At 43.1% G+C, this 22,309-nt stretch overlaps 1 protein-coding gene across 1 annotated transcript; it reads right to left on the bottom strand.

Annotated features, from left to right (window-relative positions):
* Positions 1-6,577: 6,577 nt before the first annotated feature.
* LOC102933871 (transient receptor potential cation channel subfamily V member 1) lies at positions 6,578-20,917 on the bottom strand. Its single transcript, XM_037880721.2, has 15 exons — positions 19,119-20,917; positions 18,321-18,487; positions 17,840-17,992; positions 17,185-17,325; positions 16,025-16,323; positions 15,184-15,360; positions 14,375-14,539; positions 13,994-14,089; positions 13,036-13,106; positions 12,102-12,267; positions 11,503-11,569; positions 10,693-11,009; positions 9,901-10,028; positions 8,695-8,810; positions 6,578-8,120 (listed from the first exon to the last, which is right to left on the bottom strand). Exons 1-15 carry the CDS (start codon positions 19,433-19,435, stop codon positions 7,969-7,971), a joined length of 2,532 nt encoding a protein of 843 aa, XP_037736649.1. The 5' UTR covers positions 19,436-20,917; the 3' UTR covers positions 6,578-7,968.
* Between the last annotated feature and the right edge of the window lie 1,392 nt (positions 20,918-22,309).

Below are 22,309 nucleotides of genomic sequence, written 5' to 3'. Positions count from 1 at the left end.
AAAAACCCTGAGCATATGAGACCATTTACTGAACTGGTCCTTGACTAGAGAAATAAAAAGAGATTTAATCTATCTTTGACACCCTACTTGCTGTTTGTCATTGCTTTCCTCTCTTATATTCATCAGTCACCCCTAGACAAAGGACTGTCAATCACAGTATTCTCTCACAGTCTGACTTTTTTCTCTTGTTTCCTTCCCGGTTTCTTTCAGCAGATGGCAGCTCCCAACACCACTGTACCTATTTTGCAGCAGCCTCTCCATGAGGCAGAAGGTGGAAACCTCTGGCTTCCTGTGGGGCAAATTTACATTTTTATAGTAGCCATTTACTTGATGGATAAGAATGTAAGTATGATCACACTTCTAGCCACTGGAATATGATACAATCCAAGACGATGAGATCACTCTGACAAAGGCAGAAAAGAATACAGATCACAAGACATACAAGTTTTGCTATATTAGAAACATACACACTAATGACAGGTTTCAGAGTAACAGCCGTGTTAGTCTGTATTTGCAAAAAGAAAAGGAGTACTTGTGGCACCTTAGAGACTAACCAATTTATTTGAGCATAAGCTTTCGTGAGCTACAGCTCACTTCATCGGATGCATACTGTGGAAAATACAGAAGATGTTCTTATACATACAAACCATGAAAAAATGGGTGTTTACCACTACAAAAGGTGGTCTCTCCCCCCACCCCACTCTCCTGCTGGTAATAGCTTATCTAAAGTGATCACTCTCCTTACAATGGGTATGATAAAGATTATCATACCCATTGTAAGGAGAGTGATCATTATCATACCCATTGTAAGGAGAGTGATCACTTTAGATAAGCTATTACCAGCAGGAGAGTGGGGTGGGGGGAGAGACCACCTTTTGTAGTGGTAAACACCCATTTTTTCATGGTTTGTATGTATAAGAACATCTTCTGTATTTTCCACAGTATGCATCCGATGAAGTGAGCTGTAGCTCACGAAAGCTTATGCTCAAATAAATTGGTTAGTCTCTAACGTGCCACAAGTACTCCTTTTCTATACACACTAATATATTTCAAACAATCAATGACTCTTAACTTTAACTATAGCAGAGCTGCTGCTCCAAAATAATAAAGTATATGGCTGTATTTCTCCTTCACTAGAGCTGTTAGTGATGTCTGTTATGAGAAACACTGGCATTGTGGAGAAGTTCACCCATGCAGAGGACCAGCACAAGACTTATGCACCACTTATATCCCACTTACACCCTCAGAATAGGACCTATGTGGTGTATTGGCCGTGTGCTGACCTTCTATACAGAGGAGAATTTCACCCCTACTGAGCAAAGCAAGGCATAGGGTTTCCCAGGAAACTTCAGCACAACACATTAATGTCCTTTCTTAAGGTCATAGAGGGATCACGCTCCAACAGACACTAGGTTACCAAAGGTGATGAACTAGAACATATTTCAAAATCAGATCTTGAAAAGTGTTAACTAAGTTAAGTGGAAGGGCTTGTATTTGATCCATATTTTTGTTTTTTAGGGTTTAGAGATCTTCTGGATGTGGCCTTTAACATTACGCTCTTTTCTTCAGAATAACTATTTCTATGTTCTCTTGTAAGTTGTACTCTTTTTTCCCCCCACTGAATATTACATAGTGTATTACCTTGTCACAATGGGACTAGGGAGCCTTTTAAATACAAACTATCTTGTGTTTCTGTAAGCCAATCAGACTAGACTTTGTAACTGTTTGAAATTGCATTGCATACATTTAATGAATACATATATTTCAGTAACAACAGGTGGGAAGTATCTCAATATTTGACTATGATTTCTTTTTCCCCCCAGTTTCATTCAAGCACTGCTGGTGATATGCACACATACCTTGTACATCATGCAAGTAGAAGCTTATGTTATACTGAGGGTCTTTGCCTTAGCTTTGGGATGGTTCAATATCTTGTACTATTTCAGAGGGTTCAGAATCACTGGCATTTACACTATAATGATTCAAAAGGTAAGTTCAAAGACCTTTGATTTAATTTATATTTACATATTAAAAACATGTTAATATAGGTATAAAAAACACAGCATAACTTGTTCATGTGGGAGTGGAGAATTTTAACCCCAAAAGCTGGAAAGATCCTATTGCTAAAGTATTCTCCACAAATATTTTCCTGTAAATCTTTGGATTATGAACATAAATATAGACCATAGCAGCTCTTTTGTTCCATTCAAACATGTTTCAACCAACCAGTAGTAAAATATGCTAAACTATTCCTATTCACTTAAATTTGCCTAACAATTTGTTTGCTGTACTGAAACGATGCTTTATACAAATCCTGAGCTATCACAATGGGACAGCTTTACTGTATTCTATTGTGTGAAACTATAATACACATGAAAGTATATGGATATGCAGCTACAACCCTAAATATTCTCTATGCCTATACACCACAAGACTCCAGAGCTAGATATTTTGGTGAACTACAGAGCTTTCATATTATTGTCTAAGAGCTTTCCAACAATACTCTTCTTTCTATGTTTTCCATGCTTTTTCAGATGATTTTAAGGGATGTTTCTAGGTTCCTTTTGGTTTATGGGGTTTTCCTAGTAGGTTTTGGAGCAGGTAAGAAGTTTCTCATATTAATATATATAATTAGAGTAAATATTAATTTGAATTTAATGATATGGAAAGATGAAAAGGATAAGAAATGAATCAATCCTATGATTCTGGGGTTCCTCAAGCATCACTACCACTAGGCAGCCCACACCCCCATTTCTGAAAAAGCCACCACCATCTGAGCTAAATCTAGAGCTATTCAAACCTTTTCCAGTCCTGGGCTTTTCGTTTGGGGTGAACCAGGTTCTAATTCCCATATGTCACTGAGATTGTGCAGTAAAAGGTGGGGCGTTACATTTCAAATGTGCAGTAAGAGCTCGGGAAATATGCGGAAGGAAAAGCAAGAACACACCGTAAAGGGCTAGCTAGATCAAGTCCTGGGTATTCATAATGGACTTTACCCAGGAACAGTAGAACCGTTACCTAGTTATGTGCAACATATGCCAACAAAGGGGGAACTAAATTCGCGTTATCAGAAAATAATTTTGACAGAAATCAAGTCTAAATTTGTATGAAATTGAATGAATATTGTACTCAGTATCAGTAGCTCAGACAATGGAAATTCAGTGTTATCTTCTTGGTCAGTGCAGTGATTTTTCCCATCCCTTTCCTGGTGTCTGATATGGATTTTCTTTTACTCTGCGGCTCTTGCTTCTCTGATGAATGACTGTCCCCAGGACACACTGTGCAGCCCATTTCGCAGCTTTCACACTGCAGTGTTTGAGCTCTTCAAGCTTACCTTAGGCCGCGGGGACCTTTCAGGGAATGAGGATTCCAAGTACTTTGAGGTTTTCACGCTTCTTCTCATCTGCTATGTGATGCTCACCTTTGTGCTCCTCTTAAACATGCTGATCGCGCTGATGGGGGAGACGGTCAGCGCAGTGTCCCAAGGAAGTGAGAAAATCTGGAAGCTCCAGGTGAGGCTTTTGCCTTTATCAATTCAAAATCAGTGACAAGACACTGTAATATGATCAGACATACACACTATTTTGTATACACTATTGTCTCATCTACCTGTCACTTCTGTCACACTTTTCTTCCACCTCCCAAGAACCTAAGAAAAATTAAATGTCTATTTTACATTGCTATTACAGGTAACAAAACTTTTAAATCAACAAATACCTGGAAATGGCTACATCATAGCCAGGCTCCAGAACGGTCTTAGAATGGAAGCTATACAGCATGACACTAGAGACACACAACACATCCATTGGGCCCTTATTATCCAACCTGAATACAGAATAATTCCCTTTAATAGGCTAAATCTAAACAATTAGTGTATGCCCATAGGGTATCTATAGTAATCATTCATCTGCAAGGGCCTCAAGTGGTGACTAGATGTCACCATTTCTCCATGTGAAGTTGGCTGTGTAAGTATGACATGCTTTTTAAAATGGTAGAAAGTCATACCAGAAAACACTTAAATTGTTTACATTTGTATGTGGGATTTTCAAAAGTTCTCAAACAATGGCCTAATACTGTTCCCACTGTAGATAAGTTCATGGAGGATTGGTCCATCAATGGGTATTAGGGAAGATGATCAAGAACACAACCCCATGCTACGGGTGTCCCTAAACTTCCAGCTGCCAGAGGCTGGGACTGCATTACAGGGGATGGATCACTCAAAACTGCCCTGTCCTGTTCATTCCCCCTAAAGCACTGGCCATTGGCCACTGCTGGAAGACGGGATACTGGGCTAGATGGACCACTGGCCTGTCATAGTATGGCCGTTCCTACATTCAGTGGGTATATTACCATTAACTTCAGTGGGTGCAAAGTTAAGAGCACCACCTGGAAAATCCCACTCTAAGAACACTAATACCTCCTCCCAACTTTCAAACCTGCATCCTTTGAAAATGTTGTGCTGCTAGAATGATCTGCTGACAGCGAGAACATGCTGCAGTAGCAGCCTCATGCTAGAGCATACCCTGAACGATTCATTGTTTGGCATCATGTTGATTATACATTGTAACTGTTTTCCAGAAAGCCATGACCACACTGGATCTGGAAAGAAGTTTGCCAGTGTCCAAAGAAAAAAAAATTCACCCCAATACACTAGTTGGATATACCCCTGATAAAAAGGAAGATGAGAGAACTTGCTTACGGTGGGTACAGTGAGACCTCTAGAAATCAAAGTAACTACATATTTAATAAAAGCTTGATTAAGCTATTTTATTATGCCTAAATGTGATGGGCCCAAGCTCTCTGCTGTTCCCAGATACAGCTTAGCATACATGCACACCTGAAGACCATTCAGGGCTTTAAGGGTCAGTGGGTCCTGCAGAGACAGTGGAGGTGAAGGTAATCCCTCCACCAAAGACACAAGAGGAGGGCAGCAGGCCACAGCACCAGGGCTGGGAGAGAGAGATTTGTGTTTACTTTTGTTGGAAGGCTCTTCGATACTAAGGAGATAGGCACCCCTGTGACAACAGATAGAGTTGGGGAGGGGGGTTGCATATAGCAGAAGGTCACATTAATGGTGGAATTCTCCATAGTTTCAGATAGTTTAGATATGCATCTTAAGTCTGCACCTTCTGAAGCACCCCATCACTAGAGTTATATGGAACTTGGCTATGCTGAACCCAGCTTTTAGATGAATAAAAATAAACTTCAGATTTGTAAGCTTCCTCTTTATATAACAAGGAGTCCCGTGGCACCTTAAAGGCTAACAAATTTATTTGGCCATAACTTTCATGGGCTATAACCCACTTTTGCCAGATGCATGAAGTGCCCCTCTTTATATGTTTGCTTAAAACGAACAGGGTGAATGAAGTGAACAAAATCCAATGGAGTAACACACTGATAAGCCTGAATGAAGATCCTGTTCCCCTTGCAAAGGAAAAGAAAAGAGGTAATGGATGAGACCTCATTTTTAGCTGTAGGATAACTTTACTGCCCTTAAACTTCAGTAATCATTCCAGTGGACCTATGACTAGAATTACATTAGCTACCATACCAACAACCTCCAAGACTAGCCTTGTGTTGAATAGAGGAGCTTTGTGGCTTTTAATTACACAGGGGCCAAATCTTGAAGACCTTGTTTATGCAAAACTCCCACTGACTTCAAAAGGAATTTGGAATCAGAACTGCAGGGCTGGGCCTATAATAGTTAACATGATATTAAAAGACAGTGACAGTTATTTCTGCCCGATAAAGCACTTGTGTTCTGATGAGATGTGAAAACTGCAAGTTCTAAGTCACTTTGGGTAGTTCTTCTCTTACAACGATAGTATTTAATTACATTGGATGAAAACCTGACCCCATTGAAGTCAATGGCAAATTTCCATTGACTTAAATGGAGACAGGATTTCACCCATGGTATGGGTTCTGTAGATGTTACAGAACTGCAGCGTTACAGGTTTATATGGTTGTTTTTGCCATGTTAAATAAAGTGCTGCCAATGAGAATAATGTCATTCTGTGTGGTGGTTAGAGCAGATATAATTTTGAATATAAATGCAGAAGTTAAAAGAAATCCAAAATTTAAGTTCATTTGCAAACTTAGGTGGTTGTTGGATAGCATTTTGTTCTCCTGATCTTGTAATTACTTGTAACTGGATTTTTGTCAGTTTCACTGAAAACAAACCCAGACCTCTAACTGCAACTGATTCCTCCAAATTGCATCCAAACTAAACAGAGAAAATTGGCTTGTTCTTCTCATGCCAGCAGTTTCACCTTCTCAATATTTCTTCTCCAGGGTCAAGGAGAGATGTGATGGGGAAAAGGGAACCTGAAGAAAGCAACACATCAGTAGAAGAATCAGATGTCTGAAGAGGTGTTGGTTTCTTTAAGTTCTTGTACGTGTATACTCTTTCACTGCAAGTCAGATTCCTTCTGCATTTGCTTTGAACTGTAAAGTAAATAAGAACAGATTTAATAATTTTATTAAGATAATGTTGAAGTAAAAAGAAAACGGTACAGAGTTTAAGCATAGAAGTTTCTGGTTATCAGGGAATAAGGTACAGATTATCAAGGGGTGCGAAATTTGGTTTAGGAACGGGTGGCATAAGGAATACATAATCTGCAATCTCCCCGATTGGGGGTAAAAGTTTAACGGGTCAAAGTACAGACATTGAGATATGGGGGTATGCTGTCCATTACTATATAGCTCTCTAAATAGATATACACATTTATGTGCTCTTCCTTTCTCTTGCAAATTATATAACATGTAAGTACAGCTCATTATAAACTTGACTATACAAATGTAGAGCCCTGCGCAGATACAAAATTTATATCCGTGGATGCAGATACCTCTGGATATAAATCAGTATCCACAGAGCTGCAGGGCTCTACTGGAAATGACAGTGGTGAAAGCAGCAGCTTGTCAGGCTGCCACTCTCAGGAGCCAATGCCCCACACTGGTAGCTTCTCCTGCATGGCTGTACTGTCCCCACCCCTGCCCATGGGGCTCCTTGCCCACAGGTGCCCACCCCAGTAGCCATGCTGGAGGAGCTGCCAGTGCGGGGCACTGCGCAGCTACTGATTTATATCCGCGGATATATATTTTGTATCCATGCAGGGCTCTACAAATCATACCCGCCGATATTTCATACCTGTACTGGCATAATATGTGTTAGCTTTTGGGGACTGTTTCTCAGGGAGTTGATAATAGATTCTGTCCAATAACCAAAACAACAGTGATTGCTGTAATTTTGGGGTATGGTAAAGATGAAGTTAAAACCTATTCAATAAAACCATATTTCTGTATCAGTGCTACAGACTGTGTGATGACTGAAAACTTAAATCGAACTCACTGCAGCCTGAGTACCTGTGTTAGAAGCTGTGACATTCTTTCTATCCCAGAGAAGTCCCACAGGCAGAAGACTGCTATAGAGCATTCCACCAAGCAGTTGAGGAGCCTCCCAAGGGTCAGTTAGGATGTGGAGATGGGGAGCAAGCAGTGAAATCCAACAGAGTCTTTTATGTCTCTTGTTTGGGCCAGGTAGGAAACCTCAAGGTCTAGGCCATCTGTAGTTTTTGCACTGGGAGGTGAGGAAAACTCCTTGTGGGCAAAAATACTCAAGTTTATTTCCTGCTTTTAACCAGCATGTGTGATGTACAAAGCTCAAGAGAGAGCCTTCTAGTGTGGTTGATCTGGAGATAAATACCTAACCAGTAACGGAGACACAATGACCAATTTTTGGCAGACTCATGTTGGAAATAACTATGGAAACATGGTCTTAACTAACAAGCTATTTACTTAGCATGTTTAACGAGTTATTACATACAGTAACTTCCTCAGTCCTTTTGCAATAATGCCCTATTCTCATAAAGGGCTCCAAGTCCATGGTCTGTGAACACAGACAATACACTTAAAAACAATTATAATTAACTTTCGTCTTAAGAACAATTATATTCAACAACAAACAAAAAGCTACACAGACTTCCTTGCCCCAGAGTCTTCAGGCTCATAATCATGTTCCAAAATGGGTTTTAACTTGGCTTCTTCTGGCTGTTTCTGTGCCTCCTCTCGCCTGCTCCCATCTCTCAAAAGTGGAACCAAGGTCTTCCAGTTTTTCCCTGAAACTTATAAGCAAAGTGGCTATTAATGTTTTTTTCCTATAGAAACAGACTAGAATATTCCTGGTTTCCAACACAGAGGAAAGCTGATATAAATATAAAGCACAAGTGAAGATTTTATTCTTTTAAGAGTTTTATTCTTCTGTCAGTTTTCCATTCTTTTAAGGTGACAAGTACATCCACTGATCTATGAACTGGGGATCTTCTGCCCTGGCTAGTGAGCTACTGAACTGTGGGACTGGGGCATCAGAGAGTGGCTCCTATGATACACTGCTGCCATCTCTACCCAGCTCACCAAGGTGTGCCACTCATTACACACCATCCAAAAACATCCAGAGTGAGGAATTTGAGGGAGCTAGAGAATTCCAAAGAATAAAACTGCAAAATGAATACAGGGTTAGTTCATTTTAATCCTTTTGCCCACTGTGTTCATTTAACAGCAGTTCATGTAGCTATTGGAAGTCTCACTGAGAGATGTATAAACTTGCACTACATTACGCTGCCTTTATAACCAAATGGATAGTCTAATATCGTCAGAATATGGGAAGAACCAGAGTGTTTCCATGCATAGATTCCTCACCTCTGCTAGACTTAAAAGAAAAACTTGAGTTTCGCTTCAAGCCCATGCTGTATCCGGGCTCCTCGTTGATTATGCCCAGATTAGTGTTCCACGTGGACCAGTTCACCTCATCGACTCTGGAGAGAGAAAAAGAGTGATGTCATGTTGAAGGGGATCTAATTTATTCTCCAAAAAGGAATCTAGAGTCTCAAGGACCTCATGCACAGTATAACTTTGTCACGCAACCAGTTCTCTGTGTGGACAAACTACTCATAGATAATTCTTGTAGAATAGTAATTACTACTCTTGAAATACTCAAGGTACACAGCAATAATCCTGGAATTTTTGTGAAGTAAAGTGTTGCAGAATGGTGCTGGCCTAATCCTTGTGGCTGATTAAAGCTCCTGTGGGTTTAATGTTCTATATTAAAGTCCCTTATATACCAAATAAAATTCTCCATCTACTGGATATTTGCAAAAGGCCACTCTCAGCCTGAGGACTGAGGCAACTGCCCACAAAGAATTCTGTAACGTTCACCTGAGGAGAAACCAGGCTGACTCAATTAAATTTATATCATACTATGCAGAGAAACACCAACAGATTCCATGGTCACACTCTGTCCTTGTGTCCCAGGGCAGAGGGTTGGCTGTGGGCTGGTGAATCTATGAGTATGCAGATCCACTAGCCAATCACCACACAAGGAAGAGTTCTGGCTATCGCAGACCTGCTGTGTAACAGTTCTGCCAACGCTTCACGGTTTGGCAGGGAATGCCATAGACGTCCCTGTTGCATAGGTCAGATACTCAATCTCTGCACTCCGCTAGGATTCTCCCCACTGAGCAGTTTGCGTCACAGTGGCCCAAGAAGTAAAGCAACGTAGAATCAGATATCGAAAGAAAAAGGCTCAGTTGCAGTATCTGTTCATTATCTGTTGAATTATGATGCTGCTTTGAGTCTGACAGCGATGAGAGGACACAATGCTGCTATTTTAACATAGAAAGTCTGCTTGGCATTCTGGCCCTTCTCAGACCCAGCAGGCTGGACCAAGTCTATTGCAAATTGGACTAAGAACCTATTTCACTCAGGCCACTGAACAGCTATCACTTAGTGTAATTTTTGGTCACCCTAAGTTTAAGAGCTCTGCATCCCATTACCAGTTATTGAGCCATCCCAGCCTGTAGATATGTTTCTGTAAAAGATTGTCTATTTAAAATAAAACCAGGTTACCTGAAACACCATCTGTAATCGTCCTTGTCATCAGGTGTGGTTCCCACTAAGACTCGCTTCCCGGATCGGAATGAGCTTATCATGCAGTTCAGGTAGCTGTTTTCAATATTCAAGATGGTGATGGCTCTCTACCAATTGAAAAAAGCAAGGGGAGTGGGGAACAGCTAGCATTTAACTATATTTATACAAATGTTGAGTCCTTTCTTTATAAAACAAGAATCCCCGAACTTTCACCTGCATTGTCAGCCTAGGGCAATGATCACGCCAACCACAAACACAGGAAATTTCTCTAGAAGTGTGTCTTTTAAAACGATGGATGATTACTGTTACGTAGTTAGAACTACAGGGTTTCTTTTTGTACACAAAAGCTGACATTACATGGTCTGCAAACCTGGCAGAAGGCACTTGCTTTCATCCAATGCATAATCTCTATCTTTTCATATTCTGATCATGGTTTTCCAGTGTCAAGAGCCTAAATGCCTTCTGGTTTTTGACTTTGTTATTGTCTAATAATAAAAATATTTATTTTCTTAAACTGCAAACATCTGTGAAATATTCAGTGTATATCAACAACATCTGCTTAAACAGTGCATCATGCACCAGATGAGGAAAGGGGCCAAGGACAGTCATACAGGCTTGTGCTCATGGGTAAGGAATCGGGAGATAGAAAGCCATGAAAATCTGCAAGTTTAGAAACATACCAATCCCTCCAGATTCCCCTTAAAGTGCTTATCCCCCAAGTTCTCTTTCTAGTTCCAACATAAAACCAGAACTCTTGGGGGATCGACAAACCTGGAGTTTCCAGATGCTCTTACTCTCTTGCGCGATTTTGTTCACAGTTTCCCCCATCAGCGCAATCAGCATGTTGAGCAGGAGAATGTAGGTGAGGATGACGTAGAGGACCAACAGGATGACAAAGACAGACTTAAACCTGTAGTTCTCAGTGAACTCTAGATCTCCCATGCCAATGGTGAACTTGAACAGCTCCAGGCAGGTGTAATACAGACTGTTGTACGACATGCGGCCACGCTTCAGCTGGCCTGATCGGATGCAGAGAGAGCTGTTATTTTCTTGTCCCTCATAGTCATCTTCAATCAGAGTCACCACAGCTGTTGCAGATGGGAGGAGCCATGTATACAAGAAAAAGATACTCAGAGATCATGCTCATTTTGCAAACAACGAAAAACTTGCAAAGATGTATCTGATTAGACACAATATATTGACAGCCATCGACTGCAGGTGAAGTTGTGGGGAGTCAGAAGCTCTGAAAAATCAGTCCCCAGGATTCTAAAGTTGGGCACCCAACATGGAGGCATCCAAAATTAGAGATTACTTGAAAATGTGGTGTCTCAGTTTCTCCATCTGTGAAATGGGAATAATGCTGCTTGGCCAGCCCCTTTGAGATCTATGGGTAAAAAGCCCCATATAAATGCTAAGTAATAGTATTCTTTATTTTTTTATGTGGTAGAGATTTTGTACGGGGGCATGATGTAGATTTCTTAGTTTCTAGTTGGTAAAGGGAATTCTAAATTAACTGAAAAGGTAATTTTTGCTAAATCTCATTGATTTTCTAAGAAAAAATAACTCCCAGGGTGACATTACCTGTGGAAAATCCCAAGAGAAATACTAGGTAGACAAACATGAAGCGACATAAATCCCTCAGGATCATCTGCAACATGGAAACAGAACATTTTATAGGACTCTAACACAAACTGCAACCAAGAGTGGTGGAAAGTCCTGATTTTGCTCCAAGAAGGAACTATACAGTGTGAACTCACTGCCCTTGCCTTACACCATGACTGCGTTTCCTAGTACTGGCTTTCAATATAGAGAACATTTCCTTTGCATTATTCATAAAACCTATTACATGCATATGCAATATATTTAATGCCAAATATATTTTCAACTTTTCATGTGTGAATCAAGCTAAGACAGTGTGGTTCTTTGTCCCCCTCTATAGGCTGGTTGGCTAGACCACATGAAGAGGTCAGACTTCTTTGTGGAGAAGGCCTGAAAATAATGGAGGAGAGTAGAGTTAACGGACATGAGCCTTTTCAGACTCACTGGAACAGTGAGTAGATTCCCCCCCCCCCCGCCCCCCGCGGTGAAAATAAAGCTGCTCTCCCTGGTTTAAACCATAAGGTTGAGTCGGTGGCTCTGTGAAAATTCAGCAGTGCTTGCCAGCTGCTCCCTAGACTGACCTTCTCAATCATGACAGAGTAAATTCCCATCTGCTGGAATCCTCGGGTGTAGTACAGCATGTTAGTCCAGCCCAGTGCCAAGGAGAACACCATGGATGCCACATAAAGTTCCTGGCCACAGAAGTACAGCACCACTGAACTCAACAGTAACAACGAGTGGACAAAGCTGAAAGACAAGCATGGTCCAAGCAGAGTGTAGATCCTCCCAGTTAGGCAAGAAAGGAGGGATGAAGACATAAGCAGTGGACTCAGGAACTCTCCAAAAGCCCATTAGAACCCACCTGGACAGGCATGTCCTCCTAGGCCAACCTCCATCCCTTGAAAGATTCTTTCCTTTCATGCTTCACTTGTTTTCTGCACCCTCCACAATTCCTCTCCCCTTGATAACTCCCAAGTTTCCCACATATCCCTGTTTCTTCAACCCCACTGCTGTTCTTCTGTCTTGCAGGGTGTCAGCAAGACAAGCCACAATTTTCTGTGTTGTCCTCGAGCACTGCTCTCTCTGGTACTCCCTCTCTCTCACCACAGGACTGGCAGCAGTTCAGGGAGCTGCCCTGTGTAGCAGCCTTCCGACTGGAGAAGGCAGAGGGCTCCAATAGAGTAAAGCGGAAGGTACCATTGGGGACAAGAGAGGTTTCAGCATGGCCCAGTGCCCAGGGCATTGGACTGCAAGTCAAGAGTCCTGGGATCTATTCCTGGCTCTGCTGCGGGACCCAGTCAGTAAACCTCTCAGCACCTCACGTTCCCCACCTGTAAATGAGGGTTATGACCTGGCGCCACCTGCGTAAAGTGCTAGGAGAACTGGGGGCTGAAAAGCACTGAGCTTATTTCAAAGCCCGTACATGAGCTGCCTGGCTCAAGCCAAGGCCATGAGTCCCTCAGGCTCCTAAATGCCACATTCAAAGGCAAATAAAGAAGTTGCTGAGAAGCTTACAAAAGAACCTCACTGTAACTGTCAGCTAGCAGAGTCTTCAATGAGGGCCGCCTCTGCAGGAAATACTGTATCTGCAAAAAAGGGAGAAGAAAAGCCAGTTTCAGGTTGGCAAGTAGATTTCCACTGCGAATCTGCCCGGGGGACCCATCACTCTGTATCTAAGTGCTGACTGTTATCTGGATCACACTTGTTGGAAATGCTGCTGCAACCACTGCCCCTGTAAGTGCTCGGGAGGTCTGCTGAGCCAGGGCCAAGCTGGGAAAAGGGAAACAGCTCACCCTAAGTTAGCTCACCACAAGGACCTCTCAGAAGAAACACACATTCCAGTAAGCATGAGCTTCAATTAGGGTTATCCCCTCAGTGTAGCACTACTCTGGAGCTTGCAGCTTGGATGGAAGACAGCAGCCCATTTGCTCACTGGTTTGAGCAACTGTGATCACATTGTATTTGCTGTGCGTTCTTTACATTGGCCACCACGCAGTAACAGTTTGTGTTTAAAATAGCACTGATGATCTCTAAAGTCCTTAATGGTACAGGCCCTCGCTATATTCAGTACCCCGTTAAACCTTGTCTCGGCTAGTATCTGTGCTCAGGCACTCCTAGACTTTGTAGGGCCTTCCCTCTCACACAGTAGCATGACAGGCAACTGCACCTTAGCTTTGTAGGTTTCAGAGTAGCAGCCGTGTTGCAGCCTGTATCTGCAAAAAGAAAAAGATCACTTGTGGCACCTTAGAGACTAACTAAATTTGTTAGTCTCTAAGGTGCCACGAGTACTCCTTTTCTTTTAGCTTTGAAGCTCAGTAGAAACCTGACAGCTCCTGGCCATGCCATTGAAAACTATCTGCAGCTTTCGAGTGAGGGATGGACTCTAATAGCAACTAGCCCAAATCAAGGGGGGCACCTGTTTTTGGCTCCCACCTATCCACATGGCTCTAAAGAGACATTTCAAAGCTCTTACCCCTCTGAAAAAGAAATAGAGACCTCCCAGCACACTCAGGATCTCTCCGGTGACTCGAAAACACTCCTCAGTGGTGTATTCAAATTTGAAGGGAGGCTGCATAACACAGGAGCAAAGGGTCAGCACAGCTGAAGATGGAAAAGGACCTGTCTGCTGAGCAGTTGAAGGTGCTTGGCTTCCCCTAGGATTGGTCCCTAAAAGCACTGCTTCCTCCATTCTCCAAGGAGGGGCTGGAGGAGGAATCCTTCCTCTGCGCCCTTTCTCTTCCTCACTCAGGAAAGAAGGAAGAACCTTTTAAGCTCTGGCACCATGAACATGGCAGGCAGGCCTGGGAATTCATCTCCGGGGTGGTCGCACTGATGAGCATGACCAGTGAAGTACCTTTCCATGTTTCTCCACAGGTCTGAAGTAGGCGGCAATGGTGAGGATGATAACATGCATGGCATAAACAAAGAAGTTGAAGTAAAATAGGCGTTTGACGAATCGGTCCCACTTGTCCTGCAGCAGCCTGTTCAGGGGCTCTACCAGCAGCATCTCATGGCGATTCTGCGAGGGGGAGGAGAGAGGGAAGGAATGCGAGTCCCAAAGAAGCCAATACACACGTAAGATGAGAGAGCACCTGCCAAAGGGCTTTGCAAACAGTAAATGAAACCTCATTGACCATAGCGAACACATTCTCCAATCCCCAGAAGGCAGGGAAGTGTCATTATCCCCGTTTCACAGATAGGGAAACTAAAGTAGAATGATTTGTCCAGGGTTGCACAGTGAATTAGGAGCAGAGCTGAGAACAGAAGCCAGGAGGCCTGTCTCCCAGTCCCCTGCTCTAACTATAAAATGTTTCTCTCAGGAACCCAAAGAGTGCCAGGGAATGACATACAACACAGAGGCTTGCTGTATGGTATGACCGTACCCTTACTTGTCTGAGCAAGCACTCCTGTGAACAGTACTGCTGGCTTCAAGCCGAAGGGGAATGTTTGCAATAAAGAGTCCCGGGATTAGCTTCCACAGTCAGGTGGGCAAAAGGAATGTCAGTGCATAGACTCGTGCCAAGAACAAAATTACATCTCTGCGCTGTTCCTGATCACTATTTACTTGTAACTAAGGATGCAAACCTTCAGAGACATGCACTATACAGAACGCAGCTGATCACTGAACCCAGTAAGAACGTGTAGAGGAGGTTTCATACTCACTGGTGTTTTGCTGCTATACGCAATGATCTCAAGCACTGAGTTTTTCTCACACGTGTCTATGGAGGACAGGTCATAAAGAGATGAGTGGACGGGTCCATAGGCCCATTCGGTGAACTTTCTAGACAGATGCCTACACTCAGGCTCTTTGATCTCTCGTCTAAGGATATAGGCGAAAATCTAATCACAAAAGAATAATATGTGACCAACATTTCAGCTGTGGTAGATTTTTTGTTACTCAGTTTCTCAATAACACAGGAGGTCAGATTCCTCCCTGGCTTAACTGCACTGATATCAAGCCATTGGGATACTGTACAGCTCACAGCTTGCACTATCCAAAAGCCAGTGATCTCATTGGGTTCTGGAGAATGGGCAATATGAATGTGGCAAATGGGCTAATGCAGTAACACAAAGAAGTGTCTCTGATCTCTTCCAGTTAGGATTTGGGACTATCTTTGGCCTCTGAAACCTAAAACAGACATCTAGAGGCATCTGTTTCATATCCCTTTGAGGTCAGTGTCTTGGTGAATGGGAAATGTTTTGGAATTGGCCATGTCAGCCAATCAAAGATGCGCTTCCTACTCCACCTGAGATAGCAGCCAGGGCACTTTTACTGTTTCCATCTAGGCTGACATATGTGTAGTGGTACCACATGACTCCCTCTGGACACATTACCTAGACTATGCCAAAGCTTTGCTTTTTAAACTCCAGTGTTAAGTCCTGCAAAGTTTTCCACCATCTCGGTCTGCGAGGCCCAGGCAGCAAGTAATGACATGTACCCAGTGTAAATGTTTTGATTATACTGTGTGTCATTTGAAAGGGTAACAGGTATGTGTCCACCTACCCCTATCTTCCCTTTCTTTGCAGCCAGGGTTAAAGGAGTCAGTCCCTTCTTGTTAGTGATCTCTTCCAGCTTCAGCATCGGGTTAATTTTGGCACCAACGATCAAAATGTTGTTATACACCTTTGTTACAAACTTGGTGTTATCTTTGGTGTTATCTGCAATCTCCACAAGGGCGTGCAGAACTGTATTGCCCATAGAGTCCTGGCCAGCTATATTGGCTGGATGATACGGATTCTCCAGGAGGAATTTCACAATGCCTAGCTGGTTGGTGCAGGCAGCCAGGGAAAGAGGCAGTTCACCTAATGGCAAGCAACATGAACCACTGGTCAGAAAACTCACCATATGTACAAAAGTCACCTTTATGAGCCTAAAAGCGAAGGAGAATGTGCAAGTCTGCACCTCCCACCATGACCAGACAGGGGTGAGCAGTTCTCCATCAAATACTGTACCAAATCGTAGTCTCATTGTAAAAATTGTATTTCCCTATAGGACTTAAGCACTGCATAAAACTTGTGCAGGCCCTCTAAACATGGATGAATGTCACTCACTAGGGAACATGTTCATACCTTGCTAATCAATATAGACTGGGGTTATCTGGACCCAGCATATGAAGAGTTGAAAAAAAAAGAATTCTCGAATTAGAAATGCACACTGAATGGTCCCTATGTATTTTGGTTAAAAGGACTGAATGTCTTAAGGGAGTTTTACACACACACACACACACACACACACAAAAGACTTCTTGTGTTGGGACCTCATACACTAAGTTTTAGGCAGAAAAAAAAAAGTGCTTGGATTATAATATCCTCTTCCCACTGAAAATAGATGGCTATAGAAATATTGAGTGCAGGGCTAGAAGGTGCCTTTAATAATGATACAACCCATCAAGAGATACAGAGGTAGTTCAGAAGACAAATGAGGTTAGGTACCCATCTTGCACTGAATATCAATGGGAAATGCATGCCTAACTGCCTTAGCTCCTTTGTAATCCCAGTCCCCATTAGGGAAATACTAGGGAAGGTTGGATTAGCCCCCTTGCTATTTGTGGGTCATCCGGTCCCCCATAATCAGGAGTATTTGAACAGCTCACATTTGGGACAACTCTCTTGGTTACTTGATCAGTGACTGAAATCATGTATCATGCTCCTTGTTTTCCCTACCAAAATAAAAGCCCGGTTTCCCTTTGATTTTTCTGAAGAACTCTCCATGGGCTCTTGCATGAACATCTGCTCCATTTTGGACCAAGAGCTTCACCAAGTACATATTCCTCCTCTCGATGGCAATGTGGAGAGCAGTCTGACCTAGGGAAACACGCATCAGACCATGAAAATCTCACATCACATAACACAGAGAAACAGCTGCCAGACACTACAGGCTCCTCCTTCGGAGGTTAATGCAATGCTGGTGAAAAGGGACAAACTGAACAGCACTGGAGACTGAAGGGCTCTATTTATCAACGGAATGGAGCCCACAGAGGCAGCAAACGCAGGCTTCCTTGCTCCCCTGCCAATGTGCTCCCAACCCTATTCCAGCAACATGCAGCTAGAAGGGGAAGAAAATTAGACCACATTAACCAAACATGTCACTGGCATAAATAGCAGGTGTGATCCAGGTATTTCAGGAACACAAGTGCTGACTAATCGTCAGGCTCTCTGGCAGTTTGTGGTTCTGCTTTCCTAGAACCAGAGCTTCATTCTTGGTCACATACAGAGAAACGTCTAAAGGGCTCAGGGGTCCTGTGTAACCAATCTCCAGTCTTTCTATACAGACTTAGGCTCAGGCAAGGCCAGACATTCTTCCAGCTGCCTCTCTTACCCTTGTAGTAGTTGTCAATATATTCTGCATTAACTAACTCTTTCAGATTGCCTGTCTTCTCTGCAATTTCCAGAAGCAGGGGAATCGTATCATTCTTCCCATCATGCAGATTCAGCATGGCTTTCAATAAGCAGGTTTTCCCAGTTTCCGGCTCTGTAACACAAAGGGTTACAGCTATAAAAGGGGGCATTACAAACCTGCCCTCTGACACCTAGGCATGCAGTAATAACAAGGGATCTGGGATCTTCTGAACGGATGGAAGAACCTACGGACATTTAGGGTTTCACAAATAACCTCTCAAACTTTTCTGAAATTTCTAGCATCTTTATAGAGAATTGCCTAGACTATGGGAAACTCCTGCATGACACAGAACCCCCTGCGATGTCTTACCATGTATTTAACACCATGCTGATCTTTTAACCTCAGCAGCGCTGCTGGAAGAGGGAATTGGCATTTGCATGCATCTGACACTACTGGGTACCTTTGAACTCATTGTCTGTGAGATGCTTCCGGGTCTCATGGAGATAGATCAGCAGGTCATTCAGATCACTTGTGTCACCTTGGGCTACAGCATCAAAGATCCTTCTACGATCATAGAACTTGAAAGCTTTTTCTGAGCAGCTTGCAATGGAATTGGTAGATAGGAGCCTAACAAAGATAAATTTAGTTACTGAAACGTAAGGATTAAGCAAGTCTCTTAAAAACCACCAATTATACTTCCATTACTGGCTTTCAGTGGCACACACATTAGTGAATATTACATATATGAATTGTATAGTCTATAAGATCATAAATGTTTAGACAAACAGATGTACTGGTGAAATTATGTTTGTACTGGTGAAAAGTTAAGAACAAGAACTCAAATCCAGTTAAGCAACTAAGTCTAACATCTGATCACGCTTCTGGGAGCTAAGAACTCCCAAGTTCTAACCCCAGCTCTACCACGGATTCACTGTATAGCTTTGGATAAATGATTCAGGGCAACATTTTCAAAGGTGCCCACTAATTTTGAGAAAGACACCAAAGGGTTTGATTCCTAGAGGCACTGAGTTCACTCCTATTGATTCATTTGGAGAGTAGATTGTATTCAGAGATACAACTCCCGGATGGACAATACTCATTAAATGTACCATAGTATTTGGGATACTTCCCATTCTTTAAAGCGTAGGAAACACTGAAATATCTGCTGTAAAAGCAAATACTGTGGTGCAATGGGTAAATGCTGAGTTGTGCAGCCCAACCCCTGTCATAATATATATCCAATATATCAGGAACTTACTTGGCAAACTGATTGTGTATTTTTGCCCTTTCCATATTGATATTAAACTTGATGACGGGAGCAGAAACCAGGTGGTCCATCTGGTACAAGGAGTCCATGGGCGCCATGTTCTTATCGCTGTCCCCCATCCCAAAGCGGCCTCGTCTAGCGAAGATGTTGCTTTTGGGCAGCTGCTGTACCTTGGTGCTCTGGCTGCCCTGAAGGCTGTCAGGGGTTCCCAGAAAGGAATTCTCACCATCTGTGTGCTCGTCCGTGACTTCAGAGTCCTCCACATCAGAACTGCCAAGTTTCCTCATCTTTCCAAGGATGGATGACATGGCCAGCAGGCTGCAGGGAACCCAGTGACATTAATATTGCCACCTGATAAACTATGTGGGAGCTTAGTCTGGCTTCGGTTAGGACTCTTCACCAGTAACAGTTAGAAAGGGAGTTGCTTTCTTTTTCTTTTAAGTGAAGGTGCTGGTTGCCATTCTGTATTACCTGGGAAGGTACAGTAGCAATATACACTTTCTACTCACTGCTCCTCTCAGCCTCATTCCTGATCTGGAGAGACCAACCACTGCTTTGGGTTAAGAGAGGAATTCAGCAGGTCTGCTGATATGATCAATAAGGGGGTCAATTGGTGCCAATCGTGGTCATGGTTCTTGTGATGTGGTCACTTGTTCACTAAGGCTGGGGCTGTATCTTTTCTGTTCTATTCATTGACCTCATCACCTCCAACTCGTTTCATACAAGCCCATCAAACAGCTATCAGATGGTACATTGCTCAACCACCACCACCGTTCTGGTGATAAACACTGATTTAGTATTCTGCTTCACAGACAGACCAAGCCTCTTCTGGCTTGCAAAGCTCTGACTTACAGTAAAAGAATCAAGAGTAAGGTCTTGAAGGAAATTCAACAACAGAGATTCTCCCCCCACCCCACTAGCCAGAACCTGGCATACACTGGGAAATAGCGTGGCAGACTTATAGAGTGTTACAAAGCCAGGAGCAAATAAAAATATATACATGCCAGGAGGGAAAGAGAGTAGGGCCAATATCAGGTCCTTTTGCATGCTGGGGAGGAAGAGGAAACAAAGACACATGGAGCTCTTGTAAGGCTTATGGAAAGGTACAAATTGCTACACAGGCACATTGATCTGGTATGGTCCTGGTATCCTGTCTTGGAAGACGCCAATATCTAAAATGAAAACCTCACTAACAAGGCAGTATCTGGTAGTGTGAAGAGAAATTTTCCGCTTCGCCCCTGCAGCAATCCACTGATGCCCTGAAGCATAAGGTTTCACTGTTCATGTCTTCATCTATATATATTTTTTACTTTGTTCATGAAAGAATTTTTACAATATCTTACTATGAACATGAAGAGAAACCTAACACGAAGGATCTCGTCTTCACCAGCCATGAAGCCATCCTCAGCAAACAGGCTACTTCCCACCAGGTGAAGCACTGTACTGTTTAGAAATTGACTCATAGCTCATGCTGTCCTGTCCTTTTGTTAGGCAGGCAGCTTGAGTCTTCCGCATGCTTCAACATAACTATTCACTCGAATAGCTCCTAACCTGAAGGAAATATCCTCAGTATGTGAAATCAGTGCACAGCAACATTCCCTCTGGGATGATCCAGCAAAGAAGAGGCTGCAGCACTGATTAATAAACCAACTGATATGGAAAATCATTTTTACTACTTCTGCAGAATCACGCCAGTTTCAATTATTTTGGTAATTTATTTCAAAATAGCTGTCAGCAAGTATGCCTGTAACAATACAGACACACCCAAAAATTCCCCTGGGAGTAGAGAGTTAAAGAAACCCCTACGACAACCCAGCTCCTCTTTCTCTGTCCCCTTCTCCCCCCTCAGAGCCCAACCGCGGGGCCAGAAACCCACAACCCCTCCCCAGAGCCCTCCTGCGGGGCCCTCCCAGCCCAAGTAGCCGCATCCCCTCCCCCCACAGAGCCCCATCCCCCACCCCAAGCCCAGGGATCCAGAGGGAGAAACAGACTGATGCTTGGTCCCAGGCTTGCACAGAGTTTCCTGCACACCGCCCTCTCCTTCCCTCAGGGCATGCAGGGAACTGCCGCTGCCAGAAACCCTCTAACTCCCTCTTCCTCCCTCCAGCAGTGTCTTCTGTGTGCAAGCTGGGCTCTGCCGAGTCGTCCAGTGGCCCGTAGTGGCTGCTAGCAGTACTGCAGTCCATTTTGGTGGGGGGATAGAAAATTCTGCGTGCGTGTTCAATTTCTGCAAAATTCTTCACTGCACAGTGGTGGAGAATTCCCCCGGGAGTAAAATTTTACACAGGATCATAAGAGCAAACTACGTCACCTCAGATTATCATAGATCCCTGGCAAGAAGAAAACAACTCACACCTCTTTGCACATGAATGATTAAAGCTCAAAGTAAATTTCTCTGTTTGGGAACAACAAGGCTCATTCTGCTCTCAGACCAGGGTAAATCGGGAGTAACACATTTATATGAAAAGAGTTGCACCAGTCGGTAAGTAACAGCAGAATCAGGTCCATGGCATCCACCACAAACAAGCTCTCTTATTCTCCCTTTGACATCTGAAGAGAGTCAGGGGATACAAGAAGGGGAAAGGGAAAGTTGTGTTAGTTTCAGATAAGCATCAATCAAGAGAAGCAGGACAAAGTAAGGAGCTGACACTAGGGAGAGCAGATGAGAAAGGAATGGAGAAAGGAGGTGTGCTAAAGAAATGAATGAAACAGGTGTCCAGTAAGTTTGAAATGTCAGATGTTGCTGAGAGAGATTTGGAGGACAGGACTGAAAGAAGACGCTAAGTTGTTGTGAATGGGCCTGTTAAGAGCACATAACTAGAGGGGTAGTAATTAGTCTTTTGTGGGTAGAGGTTAAGGATATTACTCCAAATGTTGATCTATTAGCCAGTGAACTGGGCCTCAACCAATGTCTTTGTGCATGAGGGCTGCATCTCAGCCATATAGTAGCAAAGAGACGTTTGGCTAACATGGGAAATTACCACCTACTGACTTCAGTGGAGTCACAGTGATGTCTAATTGGCGTAAAAGACTGGAGAACCGGTTCCAGTAAGATAGCCACTAGACAGGTGGACCTTGGAAGCTGATAGTCACCTCAGGGATACTAAGAAAGCAAAAAAGGACAGGTTACTGTAGATGAGTAATATTCAGAAGGCCAGCACTTTGATCGTGTTTGATTTACA

The sequence above is a fragment of the Chelonia mydas genome, chromosome 17 (genome assembly GCF_015237465.2).
Source record: "Chelonia mydas isolate rCheMyd1 chromosome 17, rCheMyd1.pri.v2, whole genome shotgun sequence".
Classification (NCBI taxonomy): Eukaryota; Metazoa; Chordata; order Testudines; family Cheloniidae; genus Chelonia; species Chelonia mydas.
Note: the sequence above shows the minus strand (reverse complement) of the source record. Positions and strands in the feature narration are given on the sequence as shown.